This window comes from Gossypium hirsutum, chromosome A02, assembly GCF_007990345.1.
Source record: "Gossypium hirsutum isolate 1008001.06 chromosome A02, Gossypium_hirsutum_v2.1, whole genome shotgun sequence".
NCBI classification, from domain to species: domain Eukaryota; kingdom Viridiplantae; phylum Streptophyta; class Magnoliopsida; order Malvales; family Malvaceae; genus Gossypium; species Gossypium hirsutum.
Window position 1 is genome coordinate 11,762,049 of NC_053425.1, and position 19,224 is coordinate 11,781,272.

Here is a 19,224-nt window from a genome sequence, read left to right on the forward strand (position 1 = left end):
ACTGTTGAATCATTTGTATAGTGTTAGGTTTCAATTCAAAATTATTTGCAGCAATGGTATGTCTAACAATACCCGATTCGGCCCCAGTGAGAGTGGGTTTAACATAATCGTACATAGTACGAATAGCAGGATTCTGATTTATAGGATTCGCGGCAACCATAAGAGGTAACGAATTATTCCAATTTTCAGCCATCTCCACGGTATTATTGGTATCATCCTCGTGCTCTTTCTCTATATACTGTAGACTTCGCCTTATTTCTTTATGATTTCTATTAGCTGTGCTTTCAATTTTACTGTCAAAAAGTAGAGGTTCTGATGGGTTTCTTCTAGTCATAAACTACAAGAACCTGCCAGAATCAAACAAAAGGAAAGTTAGTAATTAAAAATAAAACTAAAATAAAAATAAAATGCAATAAAATAAAAAATGGCTAAACTAATAAAAATCAAACGTTCCTAATATCTTAGTCCCCGGCAACAACGCCAAAAACTTGATGATCATTTTATGAACCACTAAACCAGACTACGATCGCGACTAAGACAAACGCACCTATCGAATGGTAATATTAATTATCTTTCTATTATTTAGCCTAAAATAAAAAAAAGATTTGTTTTAATCTAAAATTAACTAAACTAATTAACTAATGAACGCGGTAGAGAACGAATTGGGAAAAAAAACTTAAAGAAAACTTATAAGGAGGACTCTGAATCAAATGATTTATTCACTTGTCTTGATCTGTAGAAATCCCTAAATTATATTAATATCTCTTTCGAGACTAAAAACAACTGACTTTAGGTTGATTAATTGAAATCTCTTTTTAATTAAAACATCTATCATCGCATTAACTCTATTTATGGATTCCCCTATTAGATTTGACTCTAATCCGATAGATTTATTTCGTCCTATTTCTAGGATTGCATGCAACTCCACTTAATTATGCTAGATCTACTCTTAAACAAGGACTTTTGCTCCACTAAATAAGCATATCAAACTTGGAATAATATCCTAAAAATATTAAAACTAGGATTAAAAACACATAATCAAGAACAAGAACAAGTATTTATCGTGTAATTTAGATAATTAAATAATAAGATCCATCGTAAGTTTCATCCTCCGTAGGTATTTAGGGAGTTTAGTTTATAATATAAAAGGAAGACATCTCAAATTTAGAAAAACAATAAGACATGAAAAACCCAAATAAACTTCGAAAGAAATTTGAATAGAGATCTTCAATCTTGATGTGGATCTGCTTCTGAGACGATTCCAACGACGTCCTTTAAGTAATTTCTGCTTTCTGCTCTGCATGCCCCATTTAGGTATTCTTCTAGTATGTTTATATAGACTTTAGAATGTTTAGAAATCCTAAAAATTAGCTTTTTCGCATGTTTGAGAAACAGGAAGAGATATTGACACGGGCTGGCACATAGGCGTGTGGCTTGCCCGTGTGGATCACATGGGCATGTGCCCAGCCTGTGTAGATCTTGAAAACTCCAATTTTGGCCCATTTTTCACTTCTTTTGCTCCCAAATGCTTTTCCAAATGCTTTTCTAAGGATAAAAACATGAATTTAAGGGATTAGGAGCATCAAATTCACTAATTCTCATCATAAATCATCCAAAAATATGCCAAGCATGGAATTAAAAAATGTTACATTTATGGTTTATCAAATTAAAATTTTAAAAACTGACCCGATTTGTAATATTATAGCAATAAACTTAATTGAATTTTTACCTATATTTTTGGCTTAACGGATGCTCGTTATTCCCAACTTTCAACCAAAAGATCTTCTCCGCTATTCTCATACCATGAACTACTTTGAGTCTGGGCTAGAACCAATTGAATCGAAATATAGAATTAGAAAAAGTTTTCTCTCTTTTTAAGATAAAAACAGAAATTCTCCTTTCTTAAGAGAAATCGGTATTCTGGAAAAATATATTTAAAATTTAAAAATAAACTCTCTATTTTTTGGTAAAATAACAATCACTCAAAAGTTGTGTAAATAGATCTACCGATGCCATCTATTTATAGGAAGAAAAAGTAGAATCCTTGTAGAGTTGTAGAAGTTTATTTTAAATAGATGACTCACCCTTGTATTTCTACTAGGATTTTCGCCCCTTCATGTTATATGAGGGGTTTTGGACCTTTCTTACGTCGGGCTCAATTACGAGTAATTCCTAGGCCTTTTTAATCCAGTACTCTATAATATGATCCAACTCGACTCTTTTTTTCTATTTCCTAAAATAAAATAAAATAATATTTACATATTTACATATTAAATAATTTTTTTCATCTCAATTTTACTCCAGTAAAATTTTGACGATTTTACTCCCAATAAAATTTCGAGAAAATTCGTTTAATATGTCACAACTCAACATGTTCACAATGACCGAATGATTTATTTTCATTTTTGAACTTCAAAATAGTCCAAAAATATAAAATCATTCTTCCATCATTTTTTAAGTAATCCTATAGAAGATTACAAACTTCCATTTTTATTTCCATTTCCATTTTTGGAAACCTACATTCACTTCCAAATGATTCAGTTTCCCTATTTTGGAGAAAATTATAATCATTTTTGAATGTTTCCTATTTCTTTTTTTCTATTCATTCCGTTCATTTCTATTCAAACAAGCAGTTCATTTATGGTTTCAATAAGCTAACAGAGGGATCAATTGGACATATGTAGTTGAGGCTTAAATAATTTATAATTAAGTCTCAAATTTTTTCCTATTAATTATAAACTCATTTATTCATGAAGTCATTCCATAATAGTCTCGTGACTGAGCTCCCCCCAACAACATACCATTGTGAAAACAACTACTTAATGCTCGTCCAATGACATTGTCATAAGTGTTTTACCCTCATAGAATATCCTTAATCTCTTTGGGATAATATCCGTTCTCCCAATATGATCTTATATTATCTCATGGTAATCATTACATCTTTTTGCATGAAAAGTCAATCACTGTCAAATAATTATCAAGTCATCCATCACAAAGACAAGTGACCTGTGGCCACGTTTACTATTCATCAACCATGTAATGTCAATGAAATGATATAATTTACCTATATTTTGGACTATAAATTCCACTATTGTGAATGATGCTACATACTAAAGAAGTCGTACATCTAATACACCAGCTTTCAATTCCTTATTTATTTAAACACAGGCTTTTACTTACACCAAAGTGTACGAGTCACACATATATAGCCCACCATCCACTTAAGATTTAGGTATGTCACACTATGAACGTCACAATTAAATAGATCCATAAACGAATTCAGAATCTGTTCTGTATGGATCATGTCCAATGTACTATCAGTCTAATCAGTCACATTTATGTCTCTATCTTCTGAGAGTCATTTGCTCCGATAACCAAGACTACCCTTTCAATCAATTTGCTCATTTTCGATTAGACTAAGGACGTGTTTAGGTTTATCTACTAATACAAGTTGTCTTTTCATATTACAATTTGACCACGTAATACTGCTTAATATTAGTTAAACATTAGACAACTAATGAGCAACATTTGCTTTCATTTTGCTTTGCGTGCAAAAATCATGTGAGGAAAATAATACAAAGCATATTAATTGTAATCAATGAATTTGTTTTATTAATCAATCTGTACAGAAAAAAATCACAAGTGTATATTAACGAAAATACTATACTTAGGGCACCAAATCCAACATAATGGTCATGCATTTGTAAGTTAAACATGTAATTGCTTAAATGAATAAACAATCATAAACACAAACATTAATAGCAAAGAGTCAATATAACATATCAAAGATTTATAATCATTCTAAGAAGACAACATTAAGTCATGATCATTAAATTGAAAGCAAGAAGACAATTTACAATCATGTTCATTAACATAGCAACAAAACAACAAATAATATAAGGGAAAGATGAAATATGAATAACTAATAGTGATTCTCTATGGCTAATGCACATTTAAGAAGAGATGTTAGTCAAATCTAATGGTTCTCTGTGACTAACTTCTACTTGCTCTCTCACGGTGGCTCTCATCCTCTCCTAGACATTTCTCTTAGACTTTTGCTTTTCTTTTCAACTCTCAATTTCTAAGATGAATGCTCTTAATTCACTATAAAAAAATAAATTTTTAGCGGCGTTTTTTTGGGCCTATTAAGCGCCACTAAAACAATTTGTGGCATTTTGATAAGCGCCGCAAAAAATGCCACTATAAATAACTCCACTAAATTTTGCGATATTTATGTGAAAAAATGCCGCTATAGAACATGACTTTTAACGGCGCTTTTCCTATAAACACCATTAAAGAACATGACCTTTAGCGATACTTTTCTTAAAAACTCCGCTAAAAAACATGACATTTAACAGTGCTTTTCCCAAAAACGCCGCTAAAAGACATGACATTTAGCGATTCTTTCTCCACAAACGCCGCTAAAGAACCAAACTTTTAACTGCGCTTTTCCAAAAACGCCGCTAAAGAACATGACCTTTAACAGCGCTCTCTCTACAAATGCCACTAAAGAACTTAACTTTTAGCCGCGCTTTCCCAAAAAAGGTCACTAAAAGTCATGTTCTTTAACGACGCTTTTCCCAAAAACGCCACTAAAAGTCACGAAAAAAAAAATAAAATATTATAAAAACGCCACAAATCCATTCCCATCCCTTTACCTGCTTAAGCAAATCCTTTAGAAATGTTATCAGTACATACATCACTCCATTTTTTGGTTAGAGAATGCAGCAGAAGTGGGATTCCACCAGTTTAGAAATGTACAATTTAATTTGAAGACGTATTAAAATGGAAATTCATGAACGAAAAGATAAATGTTTTTCACTATATCTCATGCAGCAAGTCAAATTGCCTTTGATTACATAAGATTCCTTTGAATTTTTTTTTAAAAAAAATTCAAATTAGTTTATATCAACTTGCTCAAGTTGTATGTATGAATTGCAAGATCAACACCTTATTTGAACTTACAATTCTAGGAAAGCATAAAATGCAGTTCCATGAGCATGCATTTAAAGTGGCAGAAAAAATTTACTGATTACAGTGACAGTCTAAGCTCCAAATATAGCTCGTGTGTCGTTTGATTCTGAATTTTGACTGCTCGATCCCAATGAGTTGCTGCAATGTTTCTTGCTCATTGAATGTAAATCCTGTAAGAATGTAAGGAACTAAAACAAGTTAAATTTTAAAACACAATCATCACATGGCACATAAACTAAATTTAAGCAACTAAACAATTCAATTTGCAGTACTTAGAAACTTCAATTTACAACATTTAAACACTTCAATTTGTAGCACTTTAACACTTCAATTTACAGCATTTAAACACTTCAATTTGCAGCACTTTAACATCTCAATTAACAATATTTATACTCCTCAATTATAGCGATAAAACATATCAATTTCCAGCAACTAAACACTTCATTTTGCAGTACTTAAACACTTCAATTTACAACATTTAAGCACTTCAATTTACAACATTTAAACACTTCAATTTACAGCATTTAACACTTCAATTTGTAGCACTTTAACCCTTCAATTTACAGCATTTAAACACTTCAATTTGCTGCACTTTAACATCTCAATTAACAACATTTATACACCTCACTTATAGCGATAAAACATCTCAATTTCTAGCAACTAAACACTTCATTAGTGATGCACTAGCAGGTTAATTAGAGCCTGAAATTGCTTCATTAAAAAATTATAAAATATACTTCAAACATTTTACTTTAGAAATTGAGGGTAGTAAGCAGTTTATTAAAAAATTAAAAAAAAAGTTATATAAGATTTTTATTATAAAATATTTAATAAAAAAGGTAAAATTACAAATAATTATAATTAAAATCAAATGAATATAATGAAACTTAACCAAACCAAGAGATATTGATTCATTGAAGTTATCAAAACCTAAATAGTTTTTGTTTTTAATTTACGACAACATTAAACTGATTATTTTACGACAAGTAAGATACTGGTAATTGATTATGTTGACTAAATGTCATTTGAAACATGAGTATGATGACACAGTAGCAGAGACATGAATATAAACATGCAAACAAATGCATGTAAGCCTGCAAACAAACACATCAAGAACATGCACATGTCCATTAAAAGGTCATATTTCTTTTTCTTTCTTATAACAAGGAAAAATGTCAAATCTATTTAAAAGGAACAAAATTAACAAGACGACAGTCAGAGATAAAAAGAACAAACAATTTAAACAAGAGCAAACTCAATTATCAATCTAAATACAAAAGTAGAAGTTATCAATGCTTGCTTGGATCAAAGTCATCTATGAACTATGATTACCATTTGTCCTACAGCCACATAGACAACACATACCAAAAAAGAAAAACAACAATATATTTAAAAAAAGAAGAAGTTAAGAATAGATGTTGTAGATCCATGGGTGACACCATATTCATCTGCAGAATATGGAATAGCTTTGTTCTTTTTCCCCCTTTTTTTTATTACTATTAGTATCCACTAGAGGACCGGTGGTAGCACAACAATATTAGTTTTTTTTTTAATAAATAAACAAATAAATAAGATCATAATGTTTTGTATAACCTAAGATCAGAGAAATGTTTATGGCCCATACCTGAACTTTGCATCATTCTTAGGAATTGAAGGTAGCCTAGTCAGCCTTCTGGTAGAAACACTTCCTCTAAGATTTAAGTGATAATGATATATCTTATTGTCACTAATGCCTGCAGCAAGACACAAAATTGACTTTATTAAATACTAATGCCTGCAGCATAACGGGAGAATAAAAATTAATGTAAAAAGCATCTTATTACATTCTCACAACAAAGCAAAAAACTTGAAGAAAAATGATATAGCAAAAAAACCATGTTAAAAACATGGTCACTATGTTAAAAACATGCTAAGAGGAACAGACTAGTTGTTACTTCAAAATTTGTTATAAAGAAATGTTAAAAGGGAAAAAAATCAATATTTGTATATGCACAATGATACCACATATTTGGATATGCATGGAAAGCATAGTGATACCAAACCAAAAGCTATCAATTTGAAGAACATGCTCCATTCTGACATGAATCCTCTTCTGATAATCCGATTACCCACCTGAAATCCGGAAGCATATTAATACAACAATTACACAAATTTCAAACCCCCCATACGATGCACAAGCTTGAAAAAATCAGCTGGGAAAATAATATAAAAAGGCTTGATAGCAACAAGTGAAGATTGCAATATTGTTCACATGATCACCGTTGAAACGCTGGGGTGTTGCGTCCCATTTAATCAACATGATAAGTCAACTTACTGAAATTTATAAACTAAGCTCATCCCAAAAGAGTGATTATACATATATTTTCCTCTTCGATAGCAACTCCAACATTACAAAGGGGCTACACTATTGCTGAAAGTAGTAATGTACACAAGGAAATCTAACTTTGAAATAGTAGCACACCATATTTCAAATGGATTTTCATAATATACACACCAAACAGATTACTATAAATGGATAAACAAATCCAATCGGATAATCAAAATAAATAATTCCAACCACGTAGAAAATATCAGCAAACAGCATTCAGAAACAAGAAACTTATTGCACATAATCTGCTAAATCAGCTACATCTTTACATACTATATCAGGACTTAGTAGGATGAATCATTTAACAATGAAATGGAAACCCAAAAGTATAAATAAACATAATACATCAAGCAAAATGAAACTGAAAACCCCCAAAACAATTCATACACCGAAAGTCCATCAAACCAAAAAAAAAAAAACCCACAAATAAAAAGGTAACCTTATGTCTATCAATAATAAACCTGGTTGGGAAGTGCCATCAGTCTCTGCAAGTATTCATTTTATGGGGATCGGATTTTGCTTGAATCATATGACCAACCTAAAATTTAAAATTAAGAAAAACACAAAAAGGAAAATTGAGCTCATTCAGCAACAGATTAGACATGCAAAGATCTGGACGGTAGAGGCATTGAAAAGAGACATACAGATCTGGGGAGGGGAACTGATTTGGGGAAAAATGATTTGGGGAAGGGGGAGGGGGCGAGGGAATTGATTTGGGTAAAAAAAAAAAAGGGTTCTTTGAAAATTTTAATACATATTAGTGGCGTTTTTGTTTCAAACGAAGTTATAACCCAACCTTTTGTGGTGTTTTTGTGGTTTATGAAGAAAACATCGTAAAAAATTATTTTATTTTATTATTTTGAATAAAACGACGTCATTTACTCTGTTAAAATTTTTTTATTTTGTTTATTAAAAGTTATTAGTTAAGTGATTTTATAAAATATTTATTATTATTATTTTTTATAAATTAGATTTTTATAAAAAAACCAAGTACAATAAATATTGTATATTTTAATAAGAAAATAAATAATTAAATGGCTATAATTAATTATTAAGTGAGGATTATCCAATGTAAGCAATTTATCTCTCACATATCAAATTTCTATTAAAGATTGAGACGTTAATCATGATTTTATATTATTCTTTTTCATTCTAATCTCCATTTTATTAGAAATATTTCTTCCTAACTAAAATATAACTATTTTGCTAGATATTCGATGTGGAATGATTTTAGTTTTTGTATTCCATTTTTATTTGTTATAATTTGGTCTTATCCAAAATAGATAGTTACTTATCCATATCAATCTGTTACTTTTATTTATTTATTTATTTATCAATATTTTTTTAAATCTAATATTTAAATATATATAAAATGGTTTAGATTAAATATTTTTAAATATAAAAGCATTAATTGATTGTATAAAATTTCATTATTTAACAAATCTCAAGTAAACCTTAAATCTTAAGCTATTTAATATATATATAAAGTTTATCTATTATCTCTTAAATAATTTAAACTATAATCATAATTTTAATATATTAAAATTAATATTATCTCTTTTACAATTATATAAGAAATTATTTAATATATAAATTAAAAAATACTAATTAATATAAACGCTAAACCCCTAACCTATATCCTTATAAACCCTAAATTATAAAACATACACCCTAAACCCCTAACACTTAACCCATAACCCCTTAAACCTTAAACCCCAACTACGGGTGAGTATTCGATCGAGTCGAGTAAAAAATTTGAGTTAGTCGAGTTGACAAATCCTATTTTAGCAACCAAACTCAATTTGAAATTTTTTCGAATCGAATCGAATCGAGTCAAAAAATTTCGAGTCAAATCGAGTAGAGTTAACGAATCCTATTATTTATACTTAATGTTATGTTTAGATGGACCGATTATTTAACTAGTAGATGAAGTACAAGATTATTTAACTACATGAATAATATAATGATTTAGTCTTTTAACTCAATGAGTAAACATTTATCAAAACAACGTAGTTTTACCTTTTAACTTAATTATTTTGAATTTTAACTTTTAATAAAGTAAACATTTATTATAACTACGTAGTTTTGTCTTTTCTTATTCGAATTTTCGGATAACTTGAATTGTGTAATTCATATTTGAGTTAAACCGAAAAGCTTAATTTTTTATTCAAGTTGATCCGAATAACTTGATTAACTCAAATAACTCGAACTATTTAATTCAAAATTTAAATTTTTTATAGAGTTTTTCGAATCGAATCGGATTTTGCTCACCCCTAACCCCAACCCATAAACCATAAACTATAATCCTTAAACCCATAATCCATAAACCTTAAAATAGTAACTCCTAATGTTTAAACCTTAAACCATATACCCTAAACTATAATAATAATTAATTCAATATTTTAAAATTAATACTATCTCCTTTACGATTATATTAAAAATTATTTAATATATAAATTAAAAAATAACCAGTCATATACCCAAAAATTTTAAATTATTTTAAATAATAATATTTTAATTTTTTTTCATTTTTAACAAATATTTTTCTATGTTTTTACTTTCAAATTTTTTCTATGTGCCATTATTTTTTTTGAAGAATTTAAGTATTCAATTAAAAATTAATTGTATTTTAATTAATATAAATAAACCAGTTAAATGATAAATAGACAGATAAAATATTTTTTGCAGCGTTTTTCAAAAAGTGCCGTTAATGGTCGACTTATAACGGCGTCTTTTAAATGCGCTGCTAATGCTTAATTTATAGCGGCGTTTTTCAAAAAACACTACCAATGCCACTAAAGCTCAACATGAAACGACGGCGTTGTGATTAATTTTTTTGCAACATTTCAAAAAGCGCCGCTAATGGTCGACCTATAGCGGCGTTTTTTAAAAAGCGCCGCTAGTGGTCGACCTATAGTGACGTTTTTTGAAAAGCGCCGCTAATGCTCGATCTATAGCGGCGTTTTTTATCCAAACGCCACTAAAAACCTATTTTGTTGTAGTGATTGTGGTGTGTTTGAAGTGTAGCTACTGCCATTTATTTATACTTGTTAGCCACCCTTGATACCTTTTTATTTTTGGTGTTGGTTCCTTGATTCATGGTGGAGTTTGCTTGATTTTCTCCAAATGGATTGGTGGCTGTTCAAATTCCATCATCAGTGGTTGATGGTTGCTTGATTTTCTCCCATGTTGTTGAGATAGGTGTAGACTGGGTCTTCCTCCTCTTTTGTGGACGATTTAGGCTATCCAAACTTAATGGTCCTCTTTAGTAGTGAGTTAAGGAGTGTTTTGAGGTCTAACAAGCAAATTTGGGGCATCTAAAGATAACAACCTCTCAGCCTAATCTTGTAGGTCTTATGCTATAGTATTGTTGTGGCATTGAGCGTCAGCATTTGAACTTCAACTCCTTCTTTCCTCTAAGTCCAACAATCACTTTTATGGATGAAAATCTCTTGTTCTAGCATATAAATCAACCAAAGTGCATTATTCTAATAACAAATTACAATTAACATAAATTAGAATAATTACAATAGAAATTGTTATCAATCACCCTTAACTTATATGAAACTGCAAGTTTCATCCCACAAAATCACGATCCAATCTAAAATCCATAATCTAAGGGATTGTCTTGGGTAATTTCAAACAAATCCAATCACCAATAAAATATTTCCCAATTAATATGATTTTCCATAATGGGCTAGATATCATCCATTCAATCACATAACTCACATAAACAGTTCAATTGCCAACACTTTAAATATGAAAATTATTTCATACAGAGAAGTGGGCACTCCCTCTATCACCAAAATGTCAATTTCATAATTTTCAGCAATCATTATCATCAAGCATCAAAGAATAAAGAGACCATACCGTGAAGACAACTTTGAACCCTCCTTCGTCTATCTTGTTTTCATTGTTGAAATTTTGTGTGACATCTTTTAGCTGCTTATAAGTGAAGCAATGAAATAAGTTTTTTTTTTAATGTTGTTAATAGTATACACAAAAACAAATAAGAATCGTGTTAGCACCATGATTTAGTAGCTAAACCCTCATCTAAATCTAGTTGATTTAATATTTACCTTCGATTTTTTATTCATTGCCACGAAGGTAACCCATTGTCCGAAGGCAAATAAAAACCAAAACCAAGAATAGAACAATGGATCCTAAAATCCCAACAATGGTTAAAAGAGAGAGCTACTTGGAATGTTTTACAGGTTTGAGAACTGCATTCAAACATGAAGTTGATAGTTGTTAAAAATTAATGGAAAAAAAAAAAAAGGAAAGCTGGCAAGCTAGCATGAAGAGATGTGCTGCTAGGCTCTACTAAAATAGTTGAAATAAGAAGACCATAGAGTTCAAAGGAACCATGTTTTGAGCCTTTCTCGGCCCAATATAAGTGAATTTTAAGGTTATCCCCTTTATTTCAACTTGAAACATTCAGGAAACATTCTTGTTTAGACCTTCAGTACCATGAACCAACCCCTAACATCCAAGGGAGAGGAGAGCGATGGTGGAGGGAGGGGAGAGGGACAAGGTAGGTAATTTAAGTTAATAATTTTTTTAATTATTATATGACAGGAAAATGATGTGTGTTAAAAATAAATGTTAAAAAACAAGTGATTAACTTAATAACGACATCAACCAATTATTAAGTATTTAACTGTTTTGGACCTAAAAAAAATAAAAAAGATAAATCGAGTGACCATTTTATAACTTTTGAAAGTTAGACAACTTAATATGAAATGTTCTAATAGTTGAGTGACTATCTATATAATTTACACTAAAAAAATTATAAGCAAATACAAATAAAACTAATCATTTAACACCCTCACAACTTTACCCCAATTATTAAGATGCTATAGACTTGTGTCAAACACATACATTGCAGTTTTGCCATTGGGGCCTGCCTCATATAGTCATACATGGAAAGAAATTCTTTCAAGGATAGGATTAACTATTGTGTATAAATAAGTTGCTCATGTCAAAAGAGTATTCCTATCAACACATTTTTTGACATGATACTATTAAAAATTATATTTAAAAAAACCTACTTAACCTTTTAATTAATTGCAAAATTAATCATACTTATCATATATAATATTATGATAAATTATGGTAAATATCAATGAAAAAGAGATGATAAACCAGAAAATAGCGATTATACAAGAAACTTTGTTTACAGAATGGCTTGCTTGCAAGTTCTAATTATCCTTGTTAAACTAAGTAGTTGGCCAAATTAAAGTTAAGACAATTTAGACTTTCTTTTATAATTTCATGTCTTGCTTCTCCAAGGTGACCACTTCTATCCATATATGCATATATAAAATATACAATATATATCTTATGAGTTTGTATTTCTTATTATCATGGAAGTATAAGTGTTTTACAATGCAAACAAAGCCCCTGTTGCCCAACTCCTCTAAACTTAGAATGAGAGTCAAGTTATTAAAAACTTCATATGCTTTCTATTCTCCAAAAAAGAAGCCCAAACTTTCACTACAAATAGACTTCCAAAATGCTACCATTTTGTGCAACCAGAAGTTAAATAAAAAGGTATCAATTACTTTGTATTATCTATTTCTCATATCCCAATGGCTTCTCCTATTAACTTCAACTTCCCTTATTTCTCTCCACCACCACCTCCACCACCACACAATCCAGTTTCTCCACCGCCACCCCCCCACCATCCAGTTTCTCCATCACCACCACCCCACCATCCAATCACTCCACCGCCACCTCATGTACATCCTCCACCACCACCAGCACCACTTCCTCCAGCACCATCACCTAGTAACCATACAGTTATAATAATTGTATTCGTCTCATGCGGCGGCGTGTTCTTCCTAGCATTCCTGGCCGCCGCTCTCTTTTGCTTCCTCAAGAAGAAGAAGAAGAAGACGGTTAAAGATATGGACAGGGTTCATGTGGATGAACATCTGAAAGTGAAGGAGGTCATTGTTCCTGGTCCCGATGGACCTCGCGCTGTGTTACTTGAGATTGAAGACGATATTCATATCGGTGAAGATATTATAAAGACCCAGAAAACTGAAAAAGGTTCCAATCTCCATTCTACTCTTCAAAATCTTAAAGACATTGAAGAAGGAACTAAAGCTTCTTCAAGTTCTCATCATCATCAACTGGAACACAAAGCTTAGTCTTGTTTCTGTTTCACTATAATCATTTTAGTTGATATTTAACACAATTGTTGATATCTTTATCTATGAATTCCAAAATAAAATGTGATGTGATGTAATTATAAGTTCATTTTCATTTTTCTGTTTTTTCTTTTTTCATGGATGTAATAAAATTTAGAAAAAAAAATATTGCGATTGTTTTATAAACTTATAATTGTTTTAATGAAATTTATGATTATTACTAAAGTTTAATTAAAAAATATATAATTTAAGCAACACAAATTATTTACATTACACTAGTAGTTAAATAATATAACCATAAATTTATCATTGAATTAAAATTAAATAATTAATTATTTAAAAAAAAACAATTAAATTCAAGCATCGAATTTCATTCAACTAAACCCTTTAGTATTTATTTTCACTAAAATTAAATCCTCGATCGGAGAAATTAGTTTTTTTTTTCTGTCAATTTAGTCTATAATTGAGTGAAAGTGTATGTGTTCTGGTGTCAGATTTATTATAATAATTAGGGGTGTTGAATCGGTTAACTGATTCAAACTACTATTAACTGAATTAATCTATCTTTTTAAATTTTTAACCGTTAATCGAATCAAAATTTTTTCAAAAAAAATTAACCGAACTGAACTTTTTCGATTAATTCGGACAGTTAATTGAAATTTATATGTTTTTTTTTTGTTTTTTGGTTAAAACAAATATAAAACATATAAAAAAAATTAACTGAATTAATCAAATTAATCGAATTAACCGAATTTATAAAATTTATATGTAAAATATATATAAAAATATAAAATTTCGATTAATTCGGTTAATTAATCGATTTCGAACCGAATTAACCGTTAAACAAATTTCTAAAAAATTGTTAATCGACCTCGACCGAATTAATTCGATTTTACCCAAAATTTGCAAATAATAACTTTAGTTAATGAGTTTTCTTTTTAATTGTTAAATTTTTTTATTTCTTAATGATTATTATATTCCAAGTTATAGAATACATTTTTCATATTAATAGATAATAAATATATAAAGAAGTTAATTTATAGAGGATAAATATTTGGAACACTATTACTCGAATTTAAAAATTTTGCAAGTAAAATTAAAATTGAAGTGATGACAATTATATATATTATATATAAAAGAAATAAGAAACATGGTAAATTTATAATTTTGCTTTTAGAGTTAAAAATTGCATTATCAATATATTAAATATTCATCCTTTACAAATTGATAAAAATACCATAATTATTTAAGGGTAAGTATTTGGTATATCTACAATGTATTTTTTTATTCTACAAAGAGTTATGAAAAATTGATTTGTCTCTTTTTTTTTTTTTAAATATCTATTTTTTTGATATTTTAATATACTCATATAGGACACTTTTCAACCCCTAACCATACTTATAGAATCTAAAAATTTCACTCGCATTGTATAAAATATTTTCCCATTATTTAATATATTATCTATAGAATTTTATTAGATTCCACAATCATGTTAAAGATATGATCAATATCACATTTATTTATATATTTAATTTTATATTACAAATTATTAAATATTTGTCACACCTTAAATTCACTTATAGAATCTAAAAAACACATTTCCAAAAAAAAGTAGTATTATCGCTTAAACAACTCTATATAAATATAGACATTAGTTTTAAAATATATATTTCAATGACATTGTTATTAACATAGAGAATAATTTTACTTCAACAAAACTATGACATGTACAATCTATACAACCTACTTAATTTTAAGTCTTAATTTCATCCATAGGAATTATATTTTTTTAAATTATTATAGTTCATAATATATTATAGTATATAATTTTAAATCTGCTTAATATCTATCTAATATATTTTATTTTTAGTTTATTTTTAACTAATCACACATTATATACGTAAATTATAATATATGAAAATCGGGTCCTATAGCATTGCCCTTAAACCTTAATCCAAGCATCATAGAGTTAAGGTAGGCTGTAACGATGAGAATTGTCCTTAATTAGAAGCAAAGATATTGTCAAAAAAATCTATTTTTTTTAATATGTAAAATTTATTCAGAAAAATAATTTTTTAATTAAAAATTAATGATACCATGTGACATCATTTCATGAAATCATTTTATAGGATGCTGCCATATGACATACCAACTAACTTTTTTCTTTTAAGAAATTTTTTTATCTTGTCACATTAGACAACTAGTTCAATGAGAGATTGATATGTTGTGTGGCTTTGAGTTTTTTTTTTTTTTTATATATAAATTCTCTTTTAATTTTCTCTTCACAAAAAAGAAAATTATAAATACTTCTGAAACCCTATTATGTTACAGGTCAAAACAATTCTTGACATATTTATTAAATTAGATGTGATGTGGATAAAATTCACTTGTATCTCGTATCAAAGTTTGATCTTTATGTGTGTGAGTTTGAAATTATATTGTATAAAAAAAAATGTTTTTAAATATTCTAAATATATCTATGATTTAGTGATAATTTACAGCTTGATTAATAAATTGCGAATGTTTTCCTCGAGGTCCTTTTTCAGATATTATTGACACAAATAGAAAAGTAGGAGTAATGGGGTAACGAAACAAGTGTCAGTAAGCTGAACCTATAGCAATACGAATGCAGAGAACAGAGAATGAAAGGCACGAAACAAGGAAGAAGATTACCATTACAAACAGCAAAACCATGTACCATACTTTATTTATTTCCTTAATCACTCTTTGCACATGTGCATAAACAAAAGGAGAAACTCAAGCTCAAAGTATTTAAAATCTCAGACAACTTTTTAGCCACTAAATTTTTTAAGGGTAATTGATTAAACAAGAAACAAGGACTTTTAAAAATATTAAATATGTGGTGTATATTGTGTCCGTAAACTATGAGGAAATCCAAACCCTACAGAAAAGCCCTTCATCCATGGATGATCAATCCAGGCTATCCATTCCTTATGTATCCATGCGAATCACACATCTCAGTCCCTCACCCGCAAGCATTAACTCAAATGCCTTGTTGATCTCTGAGAAAGGCACAGTGTGTGTGATGAATTTATCCAGCTCAAGTTCCTGCAACATCAAAGATATCACAGTGTTTACTCTGTTAGTATATTTGTATGGAAGAGGAAATGTACTCGTGTCCAATACATATTCGAACCAGCATTTACATATTCATGCATAAATATCGAACACATTCTGTTTTGGTATTCAACACTCACTCCTGGTTCCAATAAACAGGAAGATAAACTCACCTTGTTCATATATTTCTCCACAACAGCAGGAATGTCAGACCGAGGTTTGTAGTTTCCAAAGAAAGTACCCTTGAGAGTCTTCTCATTCAGCAGATTCACTGGGTGAGTTTTGAATGCGTCGTCTTTGTTTGGAACACCCACAAGCACCGCAACTCCCCACCCCTGAAAATCAAGTCATTTCAGCTAAAAATGAAAAATGATATAATCTAGCATCATTGATGAAGAGGAAAATGTTGAGAAGCTAGTTACATCGTGGACGCATTCAAATGCAGAAATCATGGCCTGGATACTCCCCGTACATTCAACACTGCGATCGACTCCTCCACCAGTCATCTCAACAATGACCTGATCATTAGAATCATTTCTTATTAAGGATCCCATAACAAGTTGACAGGTTTTACGCAAGGTGACCCTAGTAACTAATGGTTAGGTTCCAATCAGAATCCAACAGGATGCTTATAAAAATGAATTTTCAAGGGGGAACCAACCTCTTGGACAGGTTTGTTGTAATCTTTTGGATTCACAAAATCTGTAACACCGAATTTGTTGGCTGAAACAAGTAATAAGAATAAAACATGATCAGTTTTGTGATTTCGCTTAATCAGAAACATAACCGATCTTGGAATGTTTTGTTCAAGTAACTACAAAACCAATGCTACCTTGTTCGAATCTGCTGGGGTTCAAATCAATGCCAATGATCCTTGAAGCACCGGATACTCTTGCTCCTTCGGCAGCCTAAATTGCAGAATAGAGAATTAAAGATAAATGAGTCCTACACTCTTTCTAGTCGTCAAGAAAAAGAAAACATAGCATCAAAGCGACAAGAATAACTCACAGCAAGACCAACAGCGCCTAGTCCGAAAATCGCAACTGATTGACCCTTTTTAGGTTTAGCAACATTCACAGTGGCACCAAAACCTACAAGAACAAAAGCAAAACAAGTTGTGACACAAGAACTTCACTTTCATTTACATCGTTTACATATCCCAAAGAAAAGGGGACCCCCGGGGGGGGGGATTTAGTCCCTAACTAACCTGTGGACATCCCGCAGCTCAGAACACAAACTTTATCAAGTGGAGCATGTGGATTGATCTTGGCGACCTGACCGACATGGACGACAGTATATTCGCTGAAAGTAGACGTCCCAAGGAAGTGGTAGATAGGCTTCCCATTGATGGAAAACCTGGATTTTCCATCATTAATCATTCCAACCCTATCAGTGTTGATTCGGAGGAGATCACACATGTTACTCTCTTCAGACAAGCAATGGGGACACTCCTTGCATTCCCCAGTGAAGATGGGGAGAACATGATCACCTGGCTTTAGATCAGTCACGCCCTCTCCTACACTCTCCACAATCCTGAACAATATTCAAAGAAAAGGATTAATGCGTATACACATGATAAGTATATTGTAGGAACTCTAAACATTTAGACTGACATATACATACCCCCCAGCTTCATGTCCAAGTATGCGAGGAAACAGAGGATTTTGTCCCTACAATAACAGAAACAATGTCAGAGTCAGATTGAAAATCTTTCTCCTAACAAGTTGAAGTAAAAAAAAGGAGAAGTGTGAACCTTAGCATCCCAGAAGTAGACATCGGTGTGACATAGAGAAGTGAAGAGTATCTTAATACGGACTTCATCCTTCTGCGGTGGTGCCACTTCCACTTCCTCTATTGACAGTGGCTTTCCCGACTCCCATGCTACAGCAGCTGCAATAATACCACAACCACTGAATTAGCAAAGCAATCACCAAACAACCCATTAATCAGTCACAAGATGGACAAAACAAAGAGAAAGTTTTAACAAAAGTCAAAACCAGCAGAAAACATGCAAAACCAGAGATCTCAGAAAAAAAAAAAACAAAGAACAGTGATCATATAATCAGAAACAGTTGCATATAAGAAAGAGAGAGAGAGAGTCGATTGATCACCTTTGCAACGGATGACTTGACCAGCAGTACTCATAATGGCTGTTAACAGAAATAAAGTCTTTTGTCAATGTGATTACTTGGTTTTATTTTCTTGTGTGTGCTTGATGGAGAAAGGAGAAAGGTATCAAGGTTGTATTTATAGCTGCAGAAGCCATATCCAGGTCACTGCATTACGCAAAGCACACCAATGGTTTGCTTTTCTGTCAAATGACCGTTTTGATTGCAGGAGAATCAGTGTCTGGTTTTATGTGGTAGCAGTATTCTGTTGTCGTGTTTTTGGATAGGCTGGTTAATTCGAATTAAAACTAATATATTCTGTTATTTGACTTTATTTTATTGGTGTAGTAGCGGACTTTTTAGATACGTGGTTGACTTGAAAACTAGAAACGATTCACTCATAACCAGGGGGCGCCTCAGGGAACCCTGACTTTTATTTTAGTTAATGTTGTGATTGTCTGTCTCATTAACCGTTTTCCTTGTAAGTAATCAACGTGGGGTTGAAGAAAAGTGCGTCTTATGATTACAATACCACTTGCCC

The 19,224-nt window shown here is 30.7% G+C and overlaps 2 protein-coding genes and 1 long non-coding RNA gene across 6 annotated transcripts; 1 reads left to right on the plus strand and 2 right to left on the minus strand.

Moving 5' to 3' along the window:
• Nucleotides 1-4,798: 4,798 nt before the first annotated feature.
• Nucleotides 4,799-8,131, minus strand: LOC107951519 (uncharacterized). 4 transcript variants are annotated; one of them, XR_005911967.1, is made up of 5 exons: nucleotides 7,987-8,131; nucleotides 7,782-7,880; nucleotides 6,976-7,086; nucleotides 6,599-6,707; nucleotides 4,799-5,144 (listed from the first exon to the last, which is right to left on the minus strand). It is a non-coding gene; the product is annotated as an uncharacterized lncRNA (long non-coding RNA). The 4 variants fall into 4 exon arrangements; XR_005911966.1 differs by having other exon boundaries at nucleotides 7,804-7,880; nucleotides 7,987-8,130; XR_005911965.1 differs by having other exon boundaries at nucleotides 7,782-8,130.
• Nucleotides 8,132-12,933: 4,802 nt separating this feature from the next.
• Nucleotides 12,934-13,497, plus strand: LOC107952296 (protein TRACHEARY ELEMENT DIFFERENTIATION-RELATED 7A). The gene has a single exon (XM_016887562.1). It carries the CDS (start codon nucleotides 12,934-12,936, stop codon nucleotides 13,495-13,497), a length of 564 nt encoding a protein of 187 aa, XP_016743051.1.
• Nucleotides 13,498-16,172: 2,675 nt separating this feature from the next.
• Nucleotides 16,173-18,900, minus strand: LOC107951516 (alcohol dehydrogenase class-P). The gene is made up of 10 exons (XM_041091053.1): nucleotides 18,687-18,900; nucleotides 18,329-18,465; nucleotides 18,199-18,245; nucleotides 17,783-18,108; nucleotides 17,584-17,666; nucleotides 17,408-17,483; nucleotides 17,237-17,298; nucleotides 16,998-17,093; nucleotides 16,749-16,910; nucleotides 16,173-16,566 (listed from the first exon to the last, which is right to left on the minus strand). Exons 1-10 carry the CDS (start codon nucleotides 18,718-18,720, stop codon nucleotides 16,450-16,452), a joined length of 1,140 nt encoding a protein of 379 aa, XP_040946987.1. The 5' UTR covers nucleotides 18,721-18,900; the 3' UTR covers nucleotides 16,173-16,449.
• Between the last annotated feature and the right edge of the window lie 324 nt (nucleotides 18,901-19,224).

What these genes read in the sequence shown, in the direction of transcription:
- LOC107952296 (XM_016887562.1), top strand. Translation starts at nt 12,934, where the DNA reads ATGGCTTCTCCTATTAACTTCAACTTCCCTTATTTCTCTCCACCACCA.
- LOC107951516 (XM_041091053.1), bottom strand. Translation starts at nt 18,720, where the DNA reads ATGAGTACTGCTGGTCAAGTCATCCGTTGCAAAG. An exon ending in TCTACTTCTGGGATGCTAAG is followed by an intron (nt 18,246 to 18,328) that starts GTTCACACTTCT and finishes CTGTTATTGTAG; the next exon opens with GGACAAAATCCTCTGTTTCC. An exon ending in TGGAGAAATATATGAACAAG is followed by an intron (nt 16,567 to 16,748) that starts GTGAGTTTATCT and finishes TTGATGTTGCAG; the next exon opens with GAACTTGAGCTGGATAAATT.